Consider the following 25,433-nt stretch of genomic DNA (forward strand, 5'->3'; position numbering starts at 1 on the left):
AACTTACTTATTTAAATTTCAGTGACATCGGATAATAAATGCAGCTTCTATGGGATTCAGACCCTTACCCGGCAAATCGGTCTATATGGCAGCTATATCCAAATATGGTCCAATTTGGCCCCTTCAAGAACTTAACCTCTGTGCATCAAAAAGACGTATCTGTGCCAAATTCAGCTCAATATCTCAATTTTTGAAGTCTGTATCATGATTACAACCTGCCTTCGAATTTTACGACGATCTGAAATATATTTACTTTGTAGGGTCGGAAATGGATATTTCGATATGTTGCTATCCTATGGTGGTGGGTATAAAAATATGTCAATTTACACATAAATATTCGGGGGCTACTAAGTTATACTTCCTTATTTTTATACCCTCTACTATAGGATCGGGGTATACTAATTTCGTCATTCTGTTTGTAACACCTCGAAATATGCGTCTAAGACCCCATAAAGTATATATAATCTTGATCGTCCTGATATTTTAAGTCGAACTAGCCATGTCCGTCCGTCCGTCCGTCTGTCCGTCCGTCTGTCCGTCCGTCTGTCCGTCCGTCTGTCTGTCGAAAGCAGGCTAACTTTTGAAGGATCAAAGCTAGGAGCTTGAAATTTTGCACAAATACTTCTTATTAGTGTAGGTCGGTTGGATTTTTAAAAGCGCCAAATCGGTTCATATTTTGATATAGCTGCCATATAAACCGATCTTGGGTCTTGACTTCTTGAGCCTCTAGAGGGCACAATTATCGTCCGATTTGACTGAAATTTTGCACATAGTGTTTTGATATCACTTCCAACTACTGTGCTAAGTGTGGTTTAAATCGGTTCATAACCTAATATAGCTGCCACATGAACCCATCTTGGGTCTTGACTTCTTGAGCTTTTAGAAGGCGCAATTCTTATCCGATTTGACTGAAATTTTTCACATAGTGTTTTGATATCACTTCCAACAACTGTGAGAAGTATGATTCAAATCGGTTCATAACCTGATATAGCTGCCATATAAACCGATCTCTGGGTCTTGACTTCTTGAGCCTCTCGAGTTCGCATTCTCATCCGGTTTGGCACAAATTTTGTACCAGGGATCCTCCCATGGCCTTCAATATAAGTGTGCAAGATGGTCCGAAACGATCAATAGCTTGATACAGCTCCCATATAAACCGATATCCCGATTTTGCTTCTTGAGCCCCGAATCGGACTATAACTTGCTATAGCTCCTCCTCCGTCCTTATTCATTATTCTTCATTTTCCTAAAAAGAGATACTGCGCAAAGAACTCGACAGATGCGACCATGATGGAGGGTATATATGATTAGTCCCGGCCGAACTTAGCACGCTCTTGCTTGTTGTAACCTTAGAACGATAGAATCTCTTCTAGTAGGCGGGAGGAAAGCTAACCTCTACTCGTTAAAACCTATTGTCTGCTATGAACTTTTCATTACTGTTACTCCATCTACATTAACCTCTCTATGACTACTTCTGAGACATGCTATTTCTGGTAGCAATAAATTCTCTCAAAATATTGCCTAATCATATCGCAAACCATTAGAAACAATTTGATTTGGTTTCCAAACTAAAGTCATAAAAAATTTAATGGCTTCTTTTGTGAAACAAAAAAAAGTTTTCCAGAGTCTTGTGCGTAATTAATAAATAACCCTCAAAGTGTAAAACCCATGTGTCATTTATGTAATCAGTGTAAAACTTTTCCATATAAGAAATTCTGAAAAAGAAAATCAATGAAATATGTATGTGCAACATGACGTATGTGTAATATTTAATGACCATAATAAGTAAATCATACGTCACCCGGGGCACAAAACAGGTGTAAAGGAAAACAACATCAGTCTCTATGAGTGACACTAATAAAAGGCAAACCCCACCTTTTTGAAGATTGTTAATAGCTACTTTTCATGTTTCAATAAATTTGAGGCTTGCCAAGAGTATCAGCACCATTATTATAATCATCCCTTGTATGATAATTGCCATTACCACTTTGATTTCGCAATTAAATTGTAGCGATTATTTCAGTCATTTCAGGCTTGCAATCCATTAACATGTTAGCGCCGACATTTTTATTATAAACACAGCAAATACATCATCATAATCATCATCATTTTAGCTCATCACAGCCAAAGCCGATAAACATCACAGGTAATGTTGTTGTTATTGCTGTTTTTGGTTAATTAATTAAAATTTAATTTCTGCCTGCTGTCAGCTTCGGGGGAAATCTTGTTTTCGTTTCTTCATTATTGATGGGGTCTTGAATTGCGCGTGCCCTATTATGCCATGGCGAAATATTTATCTCACTGGCATATCCAAATGAAGATGTTGATGTATCTTTTCCTTTCGTGCAAATGATTTGGAAATGAATTGAATGTTATGTTCCTTCAAGGAATTACAATATACAGCCTTGCATTAAGGCTGTAAACCGCAAATGAATTAACCTACAAAGGGAAATTGGCAATGACAAGATAATCTATGACCTACAATATTAACAGACAGACAGATAATAGGAAATTAAAATCAGTTTTATGGGCCAACAACATAAAGTAAATAATACGGTATTCATGTTCATCAAATGGCTTTAACTTGCCAAAGCCAAGCTAGGTCCATTTTTAATCTCAACCGATGACCTGAATTCCCCGTGGTGCCACCAGGAGCTATTACTAAAACTAAACCTATTACTATGAAATTCACAAGTAATCTCAAGAGTCTTTAGAAAATACTTTGTGCCCAGGAGGAGCGATTGACATGTGCTAAACCGGATATTGCTCCCATATCTTGCAAATTTTGTCCATAAACATTCCACTAAGGAACAGGGGCAAACTTCTCACATATCAATGAGTTCAGTCCGATTCAAGTTTAAGCTCAATTATAAGGGGCCTCCTTTTTATAGCCGATTCCGAACGGCGTGCCGCAGTGCGACACCTCTTTGGAGAGAAGTTTTACATGGCATAGTACCACACAAATGTTGCCAGCACTAGGAGGAGAAAACCACCGCTGAAAATTTTTTCTGATGGTCTCGCCAGGATTCGAAACCAGGTGTTCAGCGTCATAGGCGGACATGCTAACCTCTGCGCTACGGTGGCCTCCATATACAATATATGGGTGCAACATGTAAACCTAAGTCCTAAGGCCACCGTAGCGCAGAGTTTAGCATGTCCGCCTATGACGCTGAAGGCCTGGGTTCGAATCCTGGCGAGACCGTCAGAAAAAATTTTCAGCGGTGGTTTTCTCCTCCTAGTGGTGGCAACATTTGTGAGGTACTATGCCATGTAAAACTTCTCTCCAAAGAGGTGTCGCACTGTGGCCATGTCCGTTTGGGGGGTTTTTGGGGTATAGCGTCGTCCTCGGTTACATGAACCCAAAGTTTTATACCAATTGCGTGTTCTTGGCTTACAATAAGTGTGCTAACCAAAGATCTGGCGTTTTGAAAATTGAGGTAGGAAGAAGGGTTTGCTCCCCCTTCGAATATCAAAAAGCGGAGATACCATACATCCATTGGGGGGCCAAACTCTACCATCTGTGAACATTTCATGAAAATAGGTTCAGTCGTTTTTGAGTCTATAGGTAACATACAAACAAACAAAGAGCAACGCTTACTTCGTATCTCCCCAGTGAAATGTGTTTATTTTCAACCAAATACCTTTTATGAACCCTATATAGCCATGATTGACAAATATTCGCATTTTGGGAGGTGTTTTGAGGCGTAGGCAACTTACCTACCACTTGAAACTCATTTTTCATACCACATTAGTAATATACTCCCGAATACCTTTCATTTGAGTCCCATGTTATCATGATCGTCTTATATGCCCATTTGGGACGGTCTTGGGTTTGGGGCGGTCCTATTCGTTTTCTAATCTAGAATACCTTTCATTGGAGCCCTTTTTGTCCCGATCGGTGCATTTTTGATTTTGGACGGTACTTTTGGGGCGGTTTTGGGCTTGGGGTGACACTCTAGATACTTTGATCCAATTTTTGACATCAAATTGGTATTCTACTCCCGAATACCTTTCATTTGAGTCTCATAATCTCCCGATCGGTGCACTTTGATTTTCGGCGCTACCGCTGAGCGATTTTGATCTTGGGAGGGCTCCCTAGGTACTCACGAATACCTTTCATTTGAAAACAATATTATCTCGATCGGTCCACTTTTGGTTTTGAGCGGTACTTTGGAGGCGGTTTTGAGCTTGGGGTGGCACCCTAGGTACTTGGATCGAATTCTTGACATCATATTCGTATTCTACTCCCGAATACCTTTCTTTTGAGTCTCATAATCTTCCGATCGGTTCACTTTTAGATTTGGGTGCTACTTTTGGGCGGCTTTGAGCCTGGAGCGGTCCCCTAGGTACTTGGACTCAATTTTTAATATCCTTTTGGTATTCTACTTCCAAAAAACTTTTCCGGCGGTTCTTTTGGGGAGGTTTTGGTCTTAGGACGATTCCCTAGGTACTTATTCACAAATTTTAATTTCATATTCATACTCTTCTCCCAATTATCTTTCATTTAAGTCTCTATTATCCCGATCGGTCCACTTTTAATTTTTCGTGCTATTCTTAAGGCGATTTCAGGCCTGGGGCGGCCCCTAAGATACTTGGACCCAATTTTTAACCTATTCATTTTCTACTTCTAAATATCTTTCATTCGAGTCCCACACCCGATCACTTTTGATTTTTGGCGGCCCTGTAACAGTAAGATGGAGGGTTCGCCCCGCATCAGATATCAAAAAATTATATAGCCTATTGCTCTTTTCAAGCCAACCAACACAATCTTTAAAAATTTCTAAAAAATCGGTTCAGTCGTTTTCGAGTCTATAGAATGGAACAAACACATTCATATTTATACTCGTACTAGCTGTACCCTGGGCCCGCTCTGCTGCGGCTTCATTTGCACCACGCGAAAAATATGTTTTTTACTTACTACCATATGTATCTCCCCAGAGCAATTTGTCTATCCACTACCAAATACCTTTTATGAACCCCATATAGCCATATTTGACAAATATTCATATTTGGGAGGTGTTTTGAGTAGTTGGCGACTCATTGTTCGGATGAGCATTGTTTTGCCGCCTATAAGAGGCGACCAGACCACCTAGGGCCTTGAAAATTTCCACATTTATCTCTATCTGTTTTCAAACGGCAAATTTTTTACTAGTTTTTTTTCGATTGTATCCCACTATGCGTCACCAATTTTCAAATAACAAGTAAAAAGGCGTTAAGTTCGGCCGGGCCGAACTTGGATACCCACCACCTCGGATATATATGTAAACCACCTTTCGTCAAAATCCGGTGCAAAACTCATACCTTATGCCCCATAGCAGCTATATTTATATATATAGCAATTTGGACCAAATACTAATAAATAAAAGTCATTGTTCAATTGTATATAACACAATATTGGTCTTTTTAGTAGATATATCTAAAAATAAACCGAACTTTATACGACACGGATGTCGAAAAGAATAAAATAAGTCAGTGTGTCAAATTTCAGTGCAATCGGATTAAAAAAGCGCCTTTTTTGGGGCCAAGACTTTAAATCGAGAGATCGGTCTATATAGCAGCTATATGCAAATCTTGATCGATCTAGACCAAATTGCAGAAATATGTGGAGGGGCATAACTTATCTCTTTGTCCCAAATTTCGGCAACATCGAACAATAAATGCGCTTTTTATGACCCCAAAACCTAAAACCGAGGGATCGGTCTATATGGCAGCTATCTCCAAATCTAGACCGATCTGAGCCAAATTAACGGAGGATTTTAAGGGTCTAACACAACTCACTTTTCGAAATTTCAGCTAAATCGGATAATAAATCTAGCTTTTATGGGCCTAAGACCCTAAATCGGAAGATCTGTGTATATGGCAGCTATATCTAAATCTGGACCGATCTGAGCTATATTGACGGACGATGTCTAGAGGCCAAGGACAACGAACTGTCCCAAATTTCAGCAAAATCGAATAATTAATATGGCTTTTATGGGCCTAAGACCCAAAATCGGAAGATCGGTCTATATGGCAGCTAAATCCAAATCTGGACCGGTCTGAGCCATATTGACGGAGGATGTCGAGAGGCCCAAGACAACGTACTGTCCCAAATTTCAGCAAAATCGGATAATAAATGTAGCTTTTATGGTCCTATGACCCTAAATCGGAGGATCGGTCTATATGGCAGCTATATCCAAATCTGAACCGATCTGAGCCATATTGACGGAGAATGTCGAAGGGCCTAACATAATTCACTGTTCCAAATTTTCGTAAAATTGGATAATAAATGTGGCTTTTATGGGCCTAAGACCCTAAATCGGAGGATTGGTCTATATGGGGGCTATATCAAGATATAGTCCGATATAGCCCATCTTTGAACTTAACTTGCTTGTGGACAAAAAAAATAATCTGTGCAAAGTTTCAGCTCAATATCTCTATTTTTGAAGACTGTAGCGTGATTTCAACAGACAGACGGACGGACATTTCTAGATCGTCTTAGATTATTACACTGATCAAGAATATCTATACTTTATAGGGTCGGAAATGGATATTTCGATGTGTTGCAAACGGAATGACAAAATTAATATACCCCCATCCTTCGGTGGTGGGTACAAAAAGAAGAATAAGAAGGAAGAATAAGGATGGGGATATACTAATTTCGTCATTCTGTTTGTCACCCCTCAAAATATTCCTCTGAGATGTCATTTTAAGTCGATTAAGCCATGTCCGTCCGTCTGTATGTCGAAAGCACACTTTCGAAGGTGTAAAGCAAGCCGCTTGAAATTTTGCACGAATACTTTTTATTAGTGTAGGTAAGTTGGAAATGTAAATGGGCCATATCGATCAATGTTTTGAGATAAATGCCATATAAAACGATCTTGGATCTTGATTTCTTGAGCCACTAGAGGGCGCAATTCTTATTCGATTTGGCTGTAATTTTGCATGAGGTGTTTTGTTATGAATTCCAGCAATTGTGCCATGTATGGCTGAAATCGGTACATAACCTGATATAGCTGTCTTCTCCGATTTGACTGAAATTTTACACAAGGTGGTTTGTAAAGATTTCCAACAACTATGCTAAGTGTGGGTTTAATGGGTTCATAACCTGATATAGCTGCCATATAAACCGATATGGGGTCTTGACTTCTTGAGCCTCTAAAGGTCGCAATTGTTTTCCGAGTTGGCTGAAATTTAGCATGAGGTGTTTTGTTATGACTTTAAACAACTATGCTAAGTATGGTTTAAATCGGTTCATAATCTGATATAGCTGCCATATGAACCGATCTTGAATCTTGACTTCTTGAGCCACTTGGGAGCGCAATTATTACCCGATTTGGATTAAATTTTGCAAGAAGTGTTTTCTTATGACCTTAAAGAACTATGCTAAGTATGGTTTAAATCGGTTCATAACCTGATATAGCTGTCATATAAACCGATCTGGGGTCTTGACTTCTTCAGCCTCTAGAGGGCGCAATTCTTATCCGATTTGGCTGAAATTTTACACAAGGTGTTTTGTTATGATTTCCAACAACTATGCTGAGTATGGTTTTTGTTCGTTTATAACCTGATTTAGGTGCCATATAAACCGATTTGGGGTCTTGACTTCTTCAGCCTCTAGAGGGCGCAATTCATAACCTGCCACATAATCCGATCCGGGATCTTGACTTCTTGAGCCTCTAGAAGTCGCAATTGTTTTCCGATATGGCTGAAAATTTGCTTGAGATGTTTTGTTATGAATTCCAATAATTGTGTCAGGTATGGTTGAAATCGGTTCATAACCTGATACAGCTGTCAAATAAACCGATCTGGGATCTCGAATTCTTGAGTCTCTAGAGGTCGCAATTGTTTTCCGAGTTGGCTGAAATGTTGCATGAGGTGTTTTGTTATGACTTTAAACAACTATGCTAAGTATGGTTTAAATGGGTTCATAACCTGATATAGCTGTCATATAAACCGATCTTGGATCTTGGACTGGACTTCTTGAGTCACTAGAGGGCGCAATTCTCATCCGATTTGGCTGAAATTTTGCATGAAATGTTTTGTTATGAATTTCAATAATTGTGTTAGGTATGGTTGAAATCGGTTCATAACCCGATATAGCTGTCATATAAACCGATTTGAGGTCTTGAATTCTTCAGCCTCCAGAGGGCGCAATTCTTATCCGATTTGGCTGAAATTTTACACGAGGTTTTTTGGCAACGCATACTAGGTGGCAGAAATTGGAGAAGAAACACAGAAATTTATTGTTATCTTAGCTTATCGATCAAACGCTCTGAAACAGCCATTTAAGTTGGTAGTAGGTAAGTTAATTAGTTTGATTTCCCTTTTGAGACATATATAGAAATAATATAAGAAAAATAATAAAAAAAAGACAAGTTATTTTAACTATTAAACTCATCTTAGATTGTAGAGGGTTGTTTACCTTTACTATTTTCTACAAATGTTTATAAATTTATTTTCCAATATAGCACGACATTGCTGATGGGATTATTCTCAGCTGTGGAGCAAATGAAAGACAGCAAGCAACCAGACAAACAAACAAACAACAGTTTTTGTAACTAACAACGTACAACAACAATTGTACATATGCCACAGCAAAATGTCACGTAGTTTAAACATTGCCACTAACATTTGTTATTTGCCATGGACATCAAGTTGCTTTTGAGAAGAACACACACACACACATACACAGATATTGTATAGCAGGCATTATTGTTGTAATTGTTGTTGGTTGCTATTGCCAGTCAACAATGTTCTTGTGGCTAATTGAATGAGGGATGAGAGGGTTTGAGAGGGGGAGGGAAGGTTGTCACATAAAATCTTCATCGCATCATTGCTTTCTCAGTGACTTCGTACCTAACGAAACAAAGTAAACCGCCACCCCCAAAACTCACCACATCATGTAAGTTCTAAGTTCTGGGTAGAGAGGGCCTCCCACTGTTGAGTACATGTTGACATGTTTGTGTGTATTTCTCTACTCCCCAGTGTTATTTACCTGTATGTGTTTATGTTTGATGAAACGAGGTGTTATGGAGTGAGTGAATGAGTGCGTGTTTGTGTTTAAACCCCTTAAGTGTGGTTAATTATGGCACATTAATAATTTGCAGCATTTCGAATACACGGACACACACCCTGACAAACGATACACACAAATGAATTTCCATTGAACCCAAGAATAGCTAACCGAGCACTATACCTGCTGCTACTCACACTTTCATTTTCAACTAACACATAAATTTATCGTTGTCAACACTACCACCCACCCGCACGCATCAATGTCAGTCAGGTGCTGGTGATGCTGTGCTCGTATCATTAGTCTGAAACTGAAATTTTTGCCCTATGATGATGCTCTGGTGTAGTGTGTTTGGCGGTATATGAGGGTTGCGGCTGCCTCATATTCCTTCATAGTTGTTAGCCAAATTAATCAATTTTTTGTGTATCTCATCGTCATGGCATTAATGTGAAATGTGTTATGGGTTTGTCCTTGGTTATGGGAAAGGGGAATATTTTTCGGAATGCTATCCAGGCGTAAAACTTAAATATGAAGGGTTTTGAATATTAAAAAAATTGCTCAATAATCTTTATGTAAGGATATTTGTGCATAAAGCAAGTAAGGATGGGTAAAAGTCAGCCAAAACCGTCGTTTTGATGCCCCACATTATATTGGGTATGTTGGCTTAGTCAACGAAATTAAAATTAGCCTAAATTTTACATATTGTGGGAGTCATAGAGGAAAACGCTGAACAACATTTTGAGAAAATCGTTTGGTAACGACTCGTATTCCTCAACGACTACCACATTATCTGAGAATTTTGCTCGATATATATGTGTTCGTTAGATTTTGGGAAATTTCCAATAATGTTTTCATTTATCAACCGTAGTTATAACAGTTTGAACATACAATATTTGCTCGAAATTTGTTACGAATTGTTTAATAACCCATCTAAAAACATCCGCCTGGGTCCATTAAAATTGGTTCAGAATTGGATATGGTACCCACATTGTACTTAAAGGGTAGGTGTAGGGTATTATACAGTCGGCAACGCCCGACTTTTGCCCTTCCCTACTGGTTTTCACTTAACATTATCAATTTAAAACACATCCCTCGTGCGTGTATATTTGTTTCGCCATTACGTTGTTAACCATCCAGAGCCATCTTAATCACAAGAAACTCAATCAAAGACTTATTAACAGAAATCACACGCTCCACAGACTTCCTAAGTGCTCTTCTTCGTACGGGTTAGCAGAAGAAATATTGAAATTCAAAGCCAAGTGTTCCTTGAGAGCAAAAATAAAATCAGTAAAAAATTCCTTTGAACATTTACGCACGAATACAATTTGCTAACAATTTAAGAGGATACACGTGTCATACCTTGAGTTAACACCTTTAGCTAAAGTTGCAAGGAAATTTAAAATTCTTGAAGAAATTTAAGTTACACAAAATGTAATCTGTTAAACGCTGGAGAAAGATCTTCTCCTTAAGTAAACCATGATACACATCTTTAGGTATACCAGCTAGCGGCAAAATCGTAATTAAAACGGGAGAGCAAACAGAGAAAATCAAATTAAACAAAATGGTGCCAACAATTTTAAGTTGAAATACAATTTAAAAACTCTTTAAAGTAGTAAATTCAAAATTTTGATAAAATTTAAATTTAAATGGGAGAAAATCGAAAAACAAAACGAGTTCTTTGCGCGGTATCTCTTTTTAGGCAAATAAAGAACATTGAATAAGAACTGTTTTGCTGTTGGAGCTATATCAAGTTATAGTCCGATTCGGACCATAAATGAATGCTGAACATTGTAGAAGTCATTGTGTAATATTTCAGTTCATTCGGATAAGAATTGCGACTTGTAGGGGCTCAAGAAGAAAAATCGGGAGATCGGTTTATATGGGAGCTGTATCAAGCTATAGATCGATTCAGACCATATAAGACACGTATGTTGAAGGCCATGAAAGAAGCCGTTGTACAAAATTTCTGCCAAATCGGATGATAATTGCGACCTCTAGAGGCTCAAGAAGTCAAGATCCCAGATCGGTCTATATGGCAGCTATATCAGGTTATGTACCGATTTGCGCCATACTTACATACATACACAGTTATTGGAAGTCATAACAAAACACCTCATGCAAAATTTCAGCCAAATCGGATGAGAACTGCGCGCTCTATTGGCTCAAGAAGGCAAGATCCAAGATCGGTTTATATGACAGCTATACTAGATTATGAACCGATTTGAATCATACTTAACACAGTTGTTGGAAGTGATACCAAAACACCACGTGCAATTTCAGTCAAAGCGGACGAGAATTGTGCCCTCTAGAGGCTCAAGAAGTCAAGACCCCCAGATCGGTTTACATGGCAGCTATATCAGGTTATAGACCGATTTAAACCATTCTTAACACAGTTGTTGGAAATCATAACAAAACACGTCATGTAAAATTACAGCAAAATCGGATATAAATTGTTCCCTGTAGAGGCTCAAGAAGTCAAGACCCCGGATGGGTTTATATGGCAGCTATATCAGGTTATAGACCGATTTGAACTTTTCTTAGCATAGTTTTTGGAAGTCATAACAAAACATGTCATGCAAAATTACAGCCAAATCTGATAAGAATTGCGCCTTCTAGTGGCTCAAGAAGTCAAGACCCAAGATCGGTTTATATGGCATCTACATCAAAACATGGATCGATTTGGCCCATTTACAATCCCAAACGACCTACACTAAAGAAAGTATTTGTTCAAGCAGATAGCTTTACTCCTTCGAAAGTTATCGTGCTCTCGACAGACAGACGGACGGACATGGCTAGTTCGACTTAAAATGCCATGAGGATCATGAATATATATATATTATGGGGTCTTAGACAAATATTTCGAGGAGTAATAAACAAAATGACGAAATTAGTATACCCCCCCATCCTATGGTGGAGGGTATAAAAACCCATAAAAAGTCCGCTTGAGGTATACAATATCTCCACCTGTTTCCGGGATATACGAGTTTTAATTTTTGTAAGTTGAAATTTCAGACGATATTGGCTTCGTATTTTGTCGTTTACGAAGGCATTTGTGGTTCAATTATCATTTTTATGCATGATTTGAATTTTTGACAAAATTTACCATAACTTTGCCGCGAAAAGTGTTCGCATCTGAGTTCAAAGTTTTAGTTTAAAGTTAGACTGTTCGGAAATAAGAAATGTGAAAAAGGTGTATTTTTTGCACTTTTTGTTAAAAAAAATTTCATTGGTAAGTCTTTTTTGAAAAAACTTGTATTAATACTTTAATCTTTTTCTTTTTATACCCACCACCATGGGATAGGGGGTATATTCATTTAGTCATTCCGTTTGCAACACATCGAAATATCCATTTCAGACCCTACAAAGTATATATATTTCGGATCGTCGTAAAATTCTAAGACGATTTGACGATGTCCGTGTGTCTATCCGTTTTGACCGTCCGTCTATTGTAATGACTCTAGAGCCTTAAAAAATTGAGATACTAAACTGAAATCTGGCACTGATACGTCTTCTCTATGCACGCTGGTTAAGTTCTTGAGCGGGCCAAATCGGACTATATACACCGATTTTCCGATAAAGGTTCTAATGCCCATAAATGCTTTATTTTTATCCGATTTCGCTGAATTTTGTTTGTTTGTCTGTCTGTTTGTTGTTCTGTCTGTCTGTTTGTCAATCTATTTGCCTGTTTGTCCTTCTTTCTAACCGTCTGCTTGTCAATCAATAGAAAAACTTTAAACCTGTATTTTCCTTCAAAAATATTAGTGGCAAGAAAAATACTAAACATAATAAATAATTTAAGCCAACCCACCCCTAATAACAGAAAAATAATTATTAGGCTTTATACCAAACACTTTTATGCTATGGAAAGGTAAAAAAGTCTTAATTCCCAAAGTCCAAAAAAAGGACGCGTTTATTTTGTATTCATCACAAGAGAAAATTTTGCTGATTTTCAAATGCCATAAACAAAACTCAAATCACATCATCAATGCAGCACACAAACACAGTACACACATACACGTTCACACAAAAATATATGTAAGCCATTAGAGGTAGTGGTTGTGGTAGTGGTATTAGTAGAGCTGCTGTTGTTGTATCCTTGAAATTTCTCGGTCAGTTTGTTTTGGTGTTTTTAGGCCGAAATAGGAAACCATAACGTGGGAATTTATACCAACCATAAATTTTTCACTCACTCAAAAGGAACCGAAGCTTCACATGTTGGCTTAAGCTTTGTGACTGCAAAAAGGATTAATTTTGTGTTTACATTTCATTCATAAAAAAAATTTTTCCTTTGGGTCCCCCGAGAGTGTGGCGAATTAAAGCTTTAAATTATTCTCCAAAGGGAAGGAAATTAGGGAAGTAGTGAAATGTTGTAATGGTTGAACTTTTTTTGAACAAAATTCAAACCCACAGCTTGCCACAGCCTACTAATTACTAATAATAAAAATTATTGAGGTTTATTTACATAATCATCAATAAAAAAAGGTTTTTATTTTTTCCACGTTTAAGTGGTCTAATAAAATTTGCTCTGTGGTGAAGAATACTTAAATTTTGTTGTTGTGGGTGCCAAAAAGAAACCGCAGCAAAATTTAATTGAACTTCAAGACATATTTATGAGAATTATTTGGTATGCACTTTTATTGTTTTTGCTTTTTGCTGTCTCAATTATAGTATTGCATAATTTAAGGGGTTAAATGCAAAACCACACAAATTTAACATTATGAATTCATAAAGAATATTCAGGTTTTACAAAGCAGATTTTTCTTAATATTGCATACTTTTAGGGGTAGGCATATAATAAGAAAAAAAATTCAGTAGAACAAAAAGACAAGTTTATTAAAACCCTATCATACCAAAAACAAAAATTTTTGACGAAATTTTTAATACTTTTGGGAGAGAGCATACAATAAGCTAAAACTTCAGTAGAACAAAAAGACGATTTAATTAAGACCCTATCATACCAAAAACATAAATTTTTGACCAAATTTTGTACAATAAATAAATTACGTGTGAAAGTAACATATAGAGCTGAAAAGTGATTAAAAATGAAACGACTTGATCAAAGGATCTGTTGTTTGGCCATCGAACTTGTTCTTCTGTGTCCTTATACTAATTTCGTTCTATAAAATGGACATTTGTGTGTGGTCCCGCTTATTGAAAACATAATTTTGCCCTTATAACCTAAACAATTCAAATTTGTTCTTAAACAGTGCATACTTTTAGGTATGGGTATAGGCTTTAGAAGTTAATTCGGGAAAACGTTTTATGTGGCAGCTATATCGGATGCAACGATTCAAATTTGTATTTAACCATTGCATACTTTCAGGAGCCTTTAATGGTTTAAGAAGTCAATACGGGGGAATGGTTTATATGGCAGCAATATCAGGTTATGGATCGATATGTATCATATATTGCATGACTGTAACATATAATGCATAATTGATTTTGTATTATATATTGCATGATTTCATGCCATAACAAAATATTAAGAGAAAAATTACGGGCAAGTTGGATAATTATTATGCTCACAAGAGGCTCAAAAAGTGCAATCGTGAGATCGGCTTATATGAAAGCTATATCAGGTTGTGGGTCGATTAAGTCCATGCTAAGCACGGTGGTTGTGAGTCATAACAAAATATCACGTTCAAAATTTAAGCCAAATCGGATAATATTGAACCCTTCTAAAGGCTCAAGAATTAAGCTAGGATTGGGATAAGGATTCTTAGGAAATTTTGCACGTGATGTTACACGTGCAAAATTTCAGCCAAATCGGGCAATAAATAACTTTTATGTTTTTAATTATTTTAATTTTTTTGAACTAGGATGATCGAGAGACCGGTTGACATGGGAGCTATATCACGTTATAGACTGATTTAAAACGAATTTCCCACAGTTGTTGGAAGTCGTAACTGAACACTGCATGCAAAATTTCAGCCACATCGGACAAAAATTACGGCTTGTAAGGACTCAAGAAGTCAAATCGGGAGATTGGTTTATATGGGAGCAACATCAGGTTATAGACCGATTCGGACCGTACTTGGCACAGTTGGTGGAAGTAACAAAGTAACACCACGTGAAAATAGCCAAATCGAACAAAAATGCCGGCTTGTAAGGGCTCAAGAAGTCAAATCGGGAGATCGGTTTAAATGGGAGCTATACCAGGTTATAGACCGTACTTGGCACAGTTATTGGAAGTCATAACGGAACACCGCGTTCAAAATTTCAGCCAAATCGGACATAAATTGCGGCTTCCATATGCTCAAGAACTCAAATCGGGAGATCGGTTTATATGAGAGCTATATCTAAATCCGAATCTTAATCAAATGAATTGTACGAAAATATAAAAACTCTTCGAAAATATATGGAATTAGGATTTTAGTCAATACAGAAATTGGGACAGCATGACTCCTTTTTTTTGGCAAACGGCCTTCTTTAAGACCTACTTTGGAAAAGTATCCTCTTTTTGGTTATTCTATGTTATTAGCAAAGAACAGGGAATGTGCTTGGTTGGTATAAGTTTTATGAATTCATGGTATTATTAAGAGAGTTTTTTTTTTTAATTTTGCATACTTTTAGGAGCAATCATTTAAAAATCGCATTTTTCAGAAGAGTGCAAGGACGAATGAATTCCTATCCCATTTGGCTGAAATTAAGTGCCGTGACGTTTCCTATGACATTTATTGGATGTGTTAAGTATGTTCCGAATCGGTTTAAAACCTGATATTGTTCCCATGTAAACCAATCTTCCGATTTTACTTCTTGAGCTTCTAGAGGGCCTTATTCGTACCAGATTTGGTTGAAATTCTGCACAATCACTGTTTCTATGATTTCTAATATACCTGCCAAATATGGTCTGAATCGGTTCATAACCTTATATAGCTTCCATATAAACCAATCTCCCGATTATATTTCATGAGGCTCAAAAAGGCGCAACTATTATCCAATTTGGCTGAAATTTCGCATAGTGACTTTTTCTACAACTTTCAACATACGTGACAAATATATATGATCCATATAAAAAATTTGTCGATTTTAGTTCTTGAGCCTCTATAGGGCGCAATACTTGTCTAATTTGGTTAAAATTTTGCACAATGATATCTTCTATGGTTTCCAACTTCCACGATAAATGTGGCTCCTATAGCATACCAATTTTTATTCATTATCCTTTGTTTACCTACAAAGAGATGCCTGGCAAAGAACTTGACAAATGCACATGGAGGGTATATAAGATTCGGCCCGGCCGAACTTAGCACGCTTTTACTTGTTGCTATACATACACACAAGCAAACTCTCTGGAATCTTTTGAAAATAAATACTCATCTCCTTTTGTTAAGCTGTATATACATATACATTCATCTATATTTTCTTTAACGCCAATACTCTTTAACAATTGCTTTGAGCCTTTTATTCAACCCATAGACCATGTTCATCATGTTAAACCATTAAACCTCACACAAATGAATCACAGCTCCAGCACAAACAGCAATAAGGCTGTGCCTGTTGTCATTATACAATACATACATACATACAACTGCATGACCAATATACTTGCATGAAAATTAATTGCATGTCAAAAGAGTTCAAGTGAATTGAAATAAAATGCGCAACAATGAGAATAATGCTTCATTTGGCCTCCACTCCCGGCCTTTATATGCAAGTGAGGCAATCGGAGGCATGTGATGATAATGAAGGCAAATGTCTTTGTCATTCTTTAAAAACCAAAAACACACAAAATGCATAGCACTTCCATACACACGCAGATATGTCATTCGTTATTGCAGTCCGGAGTATGCACCTATGGCATGTGCAACTATAAGTGATGATGATGTATGCAAGCGAGCATGCCATCCATGTTATTCTCTTCGCTTTCACTTTGCTTCTGTACATAGCCATTTTATGATAATGATGCTTGAACGCCCAAATGTATGCTACAGTTATTCATTCATGCAACATGCAGTGACACAAAACCATAATTTAAATTGTAACCACAAAATATTGCAAATTGATAGCACATTTACATGCTTTCGCATAGTAAATGTATCATCTCTGTTGGTGCTCATGTGTGTGTTTGTGTGTGTGTGAGAATGCATGGGACTATGTTTGCATATGGCAGAGTATGATGTTACCAAATGCCTGACAATGTCACCACACACGCATTAAGGCATTTCACTTTTGCGTTTTATGCACACACATAGGGAATTTGCATTTGCGTAATACTTTTCATTTTGTGTCTTTTTAGATTTGAATAATTTGTCTTGGATTTATAATAAGAAAGAGGATTAGGGAATGAACGGAATTCAAAAAACAAGCTGGACGAAATCTTATACTTGTATATCTTTCAGTATGATTCGGCCCCTAGACACTTCTTCCAAATAAGTTTATCAGATTTGTATTGCATTCTCGAAGACCTTCGATTGGAGTTACAATTATCCTGTTCGACCCACATGTCAATTTGGGGGTGGTTTTTGGGAGTGGGATGGACCCTCAGACACTTGGGGACAAATTTTTATTTAAGATTGGTACTCTACCTCCAAATATCTTTCATTGGACACTAATTTTGGTCCAATCGGTAAACATGTCCGTTTGGGTGGGGCCTTCCCCCAAGTTGCCTGACCCTGTTTTTTTTATGTCGCGATTTTTGGTTGCCTCTGGTAAATGATAATTATAAAACAAAAATAATCTACACATACTTACACAGGTTTTATTTTATTGCCTATTATGATGAACTTACCTATAAAAAAAGAAAAATTAGATTAGCATCAAGTCCAATTACAAAGGGGTTTGTTTGTTTGCAAAAAATGGATAACAATAATGCCTTGTAAATCATAAAACGGTGATTGATTAATTTTTTTATATATTATAATTTTAATATAGTGAATATTAATTAATATATTATTATTTGTTCGCATTTTCAAGCAAATTAAAATAAATTATCATAGGTGTGCTAAAAACTCTCTCTCACTACACAGATATCCAGTAGAGCTACTAATGTCTAGTAATTCAAAAAAAATTGTCCTGATTCAACAAAACTCCAACTATAGACAATAGCACCTGATACTGTTTTTTTAAACTCAACTGGCAACTGAAGCTGTTCTGCTGTTTTCACTCTGCCACACTGTCTGAAATAATCCATGAAGCGTGAAGTGAATACTGAACATTATAGTAATTATCGAATAAATGCATGAAAAGGGTTGTGTAATGGCAAAAACTCACAAACTCAACTGCATTTTGAAGGAGCTACTGGAAGAGGTTAGGAAAGTTCTAGGGCAAACGGAGGGGTAAATTATTTGTATGGTAGAACACTATGTTGGTTAAAGCAACTAGTTTGAAGGTCTGCAAAATTACCCCGCTAAGTATGCAATGGATTTTGTTATTTGTTTCTACTTAGCTGATTAAAAAGCAACTAAGGAATAATGAGCAAGTAAAATTGCTGATTGAGATGAATTTAATGCTAAATGGTAGAAAATTTAATTGAGGATATAAGAGTGGAAGGTGCTTAGTAAAATTATTTTCTAATAAATAAAGTAAAATAAAATAAAATAAAATAAAATAAAATAAAATAAAATAAAATGAAATAAAATAAAATAAAATAAAATAAAATAAAATAAAATAAAATAAAATAAAATAAAATAAAATAAAATAAAATAAAATAAAATAAAATAAAATAAAATAAAATAAAATAAAATAAAATAAAATAAACATGTAAAACGGAATTAAGTTCGGCCGGGCGAAACTTTGGATAACCACCACCTCGGGTATATATGTAAGCCCCCTTTCGTCACAATCCGATGAAAATTGATTAACGTATGCACCCAAATTCGGCACGGACATTGAGTGGTCTTTTAAATATAAGTCGCTGTTGAATTTTGTATTTCAACAAAATCGGCTAATAAATAAAACTTTTATGAGCTTCAGACCCTTAACCGGCATATCGGTCTTACTTAGGTTAGATGTCAGGAAGCTTAAAATAACCCACTGTTTCAAATTTCAGCGAAATTGGGCAATAAATAAAGCTTTTATGGGCTTCAGACCCTTTATCGGCAGATATGGTCTATATGGCAGCTATATCTAAATATATTCCGATCTGAACTATATTTAGGTCACTTGTCGGGAAGCCTTAAATTACTCACTGTTTGAAATTTCAGCAAAATCGGGTGAAAAATAAAATTTCAAATCTCAGCTCAATATCTCAATTTTTGAAGCCTGTAGAGTGATTGCAACAGACGGACGGACAGACGGACGTATAGACGGACTGACGGATAGAAAGGGTCGGAAAGTGACATTGATTCAATGTGTAACAAACGGAATGACTGAAGTCAGCACAAGTGGTTCATTCAGCACAGGTGTAGTAATCACAATTTATTCTCCTGCTGAATTTAAGACTCGTCTTTACTAGATTGATTTTACGCCAATCCGCTTTCCTTAGCTTGTTTTTCCTGACAAAAGTTATTAAAAAAAAGCCGTTAAAAATGCAATAAATTTAAACTAATTCGAACATACTTGTCTAATGTCCTCTTTTGGTATAAAATATTTAAAATTTCGTTTTCGGTTCATATTAGAAGAAAAAAATACAAAAATTGCATTTGATTACTTGTTGCCATCATAAATTATGTGTTCTCATGCTAATACTCATATGATAACATGTCCTTGTGCTTAAAAGATTTATCTTGGCAAATTCTTTGAGAATAAAAATGGCCATAAAAGGATAAAACTCATAAATTGTCATATAATGCTAGGCAAGATTTATTGTATCTAATTCAAGCCTAAGGGTATGCTACAGTTTTTGTGGGTAGGCGATTATAGCAGAAAAAAATAGTTTTTGCCCTGAATGGCCAAACCTGCAACTTTTGGAAAGAAAAATTAAATAATAATACCAAATAAATTGTTTTAATAATAATAAAAGATTGCTGAAAAATTTAGAATTTTTGGAATTTTTTCATTTAATTTTTAATTCATTTTCTTCAAACTTACCCAAATAAATCAGCTTCACTGCCGGGAAAACTAATACGCGGCGATAAAGGTGAACGCCCAGCTCTTTTCAACATATCATGCAATCCCGGTGGAGCATGTATGGGACTCAATATGGTTATCTTGCGATTTGGTGGGGCCAAGAGTCCCCCCGACAAGGTCAACTGGGTACGCATGCCAGCCGACGACGAAGCCGAGGAGGCTTTCATTTCTATGGTCTCCGCTGATTTTGATATCAATATCGATGAGGATTGATGCAGGCCCATTTTGCTGGTGCTCACCGACAAATGCTCAACATTATTACCTCCTGTCGAGTCCATGGACACCTGAGTGGGCTCATCGATTTGGGTTGAAGCACTGCGTATACATTTTTCCGGACGACTGGCCATCGAGACTCCCACGGCAGCCTCCGAATGGGCCGAGGTGGAGCGCACAAATTGTCGTACGTGTTTTTGATGTGCTGTCAAAAATGTACCCGATGATGAGCTGGAGGGATGATCCGATGCTTCCGGCTGTTGTAAGAAACTTTGAAATTTCGATTTGGAGGTGGAGGATGAGGTCGATGAGGTTTTCTGCATAAAGCTAGAACGCTGCTCACTGGAAACTATGGATGTGCTGGACTGGGCCTTCAATTGTTGGCCCAATTGTAGGGTGGCCAGTGTATTGCCACAACCACCTCCAGTCAATTGTATGGCAAATTCTCCGGGTGCTCCTGTTACCGCGGACGATTGTAAACTTTGGCTGCGTGCACTGGTCGATATGGATTTTTGGGATGTGAATATCTGCTGTTGTTGTTGTTGTTGCGTCTTGTTCAGCTGTTGTAAATCGCCTTCTGTCAGAGAGCAGCCCTCCTCGAGAATTGAATTGGAAGCAGAGGCCATGGAAAACGAGCGACTGGCTATCTGTCGGGACATTTGACTAACAACGCGTCTCTGTTGATGTTGCTGATGCTCAACCAACACCGTGGTCGTTGTGGTGGCGTTGCCTGGAGCAACAGCAACATCGTGTCCGGCCTCGGAACGTTCCTCATCAGCATCTGCTTCACTAGGCGTGGTTACAATATACTGTGGCGGTGAGATATGACTTTCGTTGGATGACATTTTAGCGCTGTTGTTTGCTTTATTTTGAGATTGGTTTGACGAGAGTAGGTTAGACAGAGTGGTATATCACTGGAAGCGAGTTTTTGTTGCTGTTGTTTTGGCTTTTTGGAAAAGTAACTTTCGTTGGTGAATTGTAGGTAACTTTAGTTGTTGTTGCTTTTAGTTTGGTTGGGTTTCTTTTCTTTTCTTATGAAGAGAAGGTACAAATTCTTTGTTTTTATATCAAAAAGGCCTTATTTCAAAGGTCTTTTAGTATTTATGGTGGCTGCTTTGTTTTATAAAAAAAATCTGAAATAAAGGATGAAATGAGCAGGGTTAGACAATTGTCCTTTTTTTAATGGCAGGCATTGCAAGGAAAATTGTCTCTGCTTTTCCCTCACCAAACTGTGTATGCGTTGTTTTGTGATTCGAGTTTTGTTAAGGGGTGCCTAAAGGTAGGCAAGGGCTTTTCATTTTTTTAACTGATGTGAAAGCTTAATTTCAACCACAATATTATTAAATTAAATTTATTGTTTTCCGTTTTCATTACTTAAAATGTTGATGTTTAAGGGATAGAAATTTATTAGTGAGAGTATATTTGCCCATAAACACTCCTTTAAGAAACAGAGGCAAACCGTGAGAGTATGGAAAAACTATTTTTTTCTGTTTTTTTAAACATTTGACTTTAAACTCAAAACCGACATTTTTTTCTTGAAAGGCACCATGTGGCAATTTATTTTTTTTTTTTTCTTAATTTTCATGTAACCTAAGTAAACTTTGGTTCTGAAATTCTTAAAATTTTTCTTTTGCCTAATAAAATTGGGGATAACTTAATGTTTTTGCTTGTAAATATTTGCTTATCCTCGTTGTGTAATTGACGGTTATTTGTACACAACGTAATTAGTAATACCGCCTTGGGGGTAGACCACAGTTTCTTGATTAAATTAAACGCCCCGCTAAGTATGCTTTAAAAATAAAAGCAGTAATTATGAGGTTAGCCTTTTTTTGCTTTGTAGAGTTTTCTCTTTAAAAATTTCAACACATTGCTCAACCTAAATTAAACAACAGATTAAAAGGTTTGGGTATCACTTTCGCGTAATGAATGTTTTGCCTTATGTTTCAAGCCCATAGAATAGTCATGGTTAGGGGTAGAATTTAAATTTATTCTGCTTTTAGAAAAAGTTTTGCAAACAATATGAAAAGTTTTTTTTTCCTTGTTTGATTTGATGCTTGATTTAGCTTTAGCCGCGGGAGATGTTTAGGTTTTGTCTTGAACAGGTTTCTTTTAATTTCTCTTTTCTTGCCAGCTTTTTTCAAGAAGTTGAAGTATAATCAACCCATCAGCCTCAAGAAGTTGCCTCAAGGAGAAGGAAAAAGCTTAATAGACAGAAAGGTAGAAAAGAGCAATAGAGACGACTATGACCTACAGCCGATATTGATAAGTATAGATTTATTTCGACCTACCCAGCTTACAGGGACAGACGGACAAAATCACTGTTTAAAAATTAACAAGTTTTAAGTTTTGAAATCTTGAGATTGGTTTATATGGGAGCTATATCAGGTTTGGGACCGATCCAGACCATAGCTAGCATGGATGTTGCCACTGATAACAGAAGTCATGGTGCACAATTTCAGCCAAAGCGGATAATAATCACGCCCTCTAGGGATTCGGGAAGTAAAATCGGGAAATCGATATATATGGGAGGTATATCATGTTATGAACCGAATCGGACAGTATATAGCACGGGTGTTGAAGGTTATAGCACAATTTCTTGTACTAAATTTTAGCCGATTTGTATAAGAAGTGCTCCGTCTAGAGGCTTAAGACAACAAAACTTCCTATAGATATTGAAAGCCATAAGGGAAATTATTGTTTAAAATTTCAACCGAAGCCGATAATAATAGCGCCCTCTACAGGGTTAAAAAATATAATCGGAAGATTGCTTGAAGTGGGTGCTGCATTTAAAAACCGATTCAAACCAAATTTAAAGCAGAGAATGAAAGTTTTAGGAATAGTGGTAGTGCACAATTTCAGCTCATTCGGATAAAAATTAAAATATGGATCGATTCGGACAATACACGGCACGGATGTTGGAGGTCATAGCATAAGTCGTTATGTAATATTTTAGCCAAATCGGTTAAGAAATGCGCACCCTAGCGGCTCAAAAACTCAAGTCGGCAGAAGGATTCGTATGGGAGCTGTATCAGGTAATACAGAGATTCGCATTATACTTGGCATGGATCTTGGAAGTCACAACTGACGTTTTTATGTCAAATTTCAGCGCCCTGTTGATGCTCAAGAGGGCCAAACTTGCTGTAGCTATTGAAAGCCATCGCCCAAAATTTCAAATGAAACCCATAATAATAGCGCCCTCTAGAGGCTTAAAAGATATACTCGAAAAAGTGGTTTCTATGGGAGCTATATTAAACAAGTAAAAGCGTGATAAGTTCGGCCGGGGCGAATCTTGGGAACCCACCACCATGGATTCTGCTAAAAATTTAAAAAAAAAATTTAGTTGAAGATCAAACCAGCAAAAATAGAAGTTTTACGAATCTACCAAGGATGATCGAGAGACCAGCTTACAGAGGAGGTTCTTGATTGATTTGGAATATACTTGGCACACTTGTTGGAAGTCATAACAGAACACTATGTGCAAAATTTCAGCCAAATCGGATGAAAATTGAGGCTTCCAGGGGCTCAAGAAGTCAAGTCGGGATATCAGTTTATATAGGAGCTATATAAGGTTATTTACTGATTTGGACCGTACTTAACGCAGTTGTTGAGAGTCATAACAGAACACTATGTGCAAAATTTCCGCCAAATTGGATAAAAATTGCAGCTTCTATGGGCTCAAGAAGTCAAATCGGGAAATCGGTTTATGTGGGAGCTTTATCAAGTTATAGACCGATTTAAATCGTACTTGGCACAATGGTTGGAAGTCATAACAGAACACTATCTGCCAAGTCAGGAGTTTTCTTCAAATACAAAACTTTTACTAAAAATATTTAATCCCTAAAAGTATGCAACTTTTTTAACGATAAGCTTTTGCCAAAGAAAAAACCTAGTGTAGGGTATGATACATGAATCAGAACAAGTTTTCCCTTTTGCTGACTCTCTCTTCTTTACTTTTATTTTAACTTTTCAATTTTCTACTTCACCAGCATTGAGCATTGTAAATACCAAACGGAAGAAAGAAAGCAAAAGAAAGTGAGTAAGACATTCCCAATTGCGGTAGCACCCCCACCTAATGAACGATGATTACAAAACAAATGATAAGAATTTCATTTCACAGACAATTTTTAGAATTGTTTTTTAAGAATATGAAAAAACAACAAAGAAAAACTTCTATAGGTAAATCCCAAGTTGTTAAGGGTTTTTATAAAACAAGTTGACATAAATTAATTATACCAAAAATATTGCCTAGCTCTTAAACTATGTAATTTAGAACTCTGAATTGTTCTTAAAAGCCTTTGTCTAGATATTTCAATTTAACCTTAGTTTAAGAGTTTAATCACCTTAAGCTGGGTCACGTTTTTCTATGGGTATTGAATTTTTATCCACCTTAATTTTAAGGCAGTATCACAAAATTAATATTTAATATTTATGGCTTTAACATACAGGTGATGTATATTTCAATGGCAAGGGATATTGGCAATATAAAAAGCTATAAAACATTTTTTATTGCTTTTCATAGGCACAGATGAATATTAAATAATAAATGGTATGCAAATTTGAATATGCGAAAAATATATTTGTATAAAAGATGAATGCCTTAAATTACGCAATGTTTTTGAAGATTGTAAATTTTAGTTCAAAAATTCTCAAATTTTAATATGCGAAAAATATTTTTACATAAAAGCTTAATGCCTGAAATTATGCAACGATGTTTCATATCCTACACTATTATGGTAAGGGCAGCGTTACAGTTAAGATATTTTAAAAATAAACAAATTTTTCTAGATATAAAGCTTTGACAAATTTTGTTTTCAAATCATTATTTCTAGAAACATTTGCTTACATTTTTATTGGCAAATTTAGTCAATATTTGAAAATTTTTGTAATATTTTCTTAAAAAATAAAATATTAACAAAATTCTCTATAGCTTGAAAAAACTAATTTTGTGCACAAATTCACAAAAACTTTTATTGAAATCCAAATTTCTTTTCAAGTATTGCAAATATTTATGAGAATTCCTGTGAAATACAAAACCCAACTATCTAAGAAAATCAATAGCCCCATCCATGCACTCAGAAATCCACAAGCTGTCTGGTCATATCACTTCTACAAACTTTTAATTAGTTTAGTTGTCTTATGCAAAATTCCTTTGCAATATGCAAGCACTAATTCACCTGGCATGGGATTTTTCATATTCTAGAATTATATCCCCTACAAA

At 36.4% G+C, this 25,433-nt stretch overlaps 1 protein-coding gene across 4 annotated transcripts in view; it reads right to left on the minus strand.

Annotated features, from left to right (window-relative positions):
• LOC106088524 (cAMP-specific 3',5'-cyclic phosphodiesterase) overlaps positions 1 to 25,433 on the minus strand; it is a 692,903-nt gene that overhangs the window by 376,621 nt on the left and 290,849 nt on the right. The window contains exon 2 of one of the 4 annotated variants that reach the window (XM_059368227.1): positions 19,964 to 21,348. The exons of the other annotated variants lie outside the window; for them this stretch is intronic. Within the exon in view, the coding sequence (XP_059224210.1) occupies positions 19,964 to 21,060 (1,097 nt within the window). The 5' untranslated portion in view covers positions 21,061 to 21,348. The remainder of the gene's footprint in view (positions 1 to 19,963; positions 21,349 to 25,433) is intronic. 4 annotated transcript variants of the gene reach the window in all.

Source organism: Stomoxys calcitrans, chromosome 4 (assembly GCF_963082655.1).
Source record: "Stomoxys calcitrans chromosome 4, idStoCalc2.1, whole genome shotgun sequence".
In the NCBI taxonomy this organism is placed as follows: Eukaryota; Metazoa; Arthropoda; class Insecta; order Diptera; family Muscidae; genus Stomoxys; species Stomoxys calcitrans.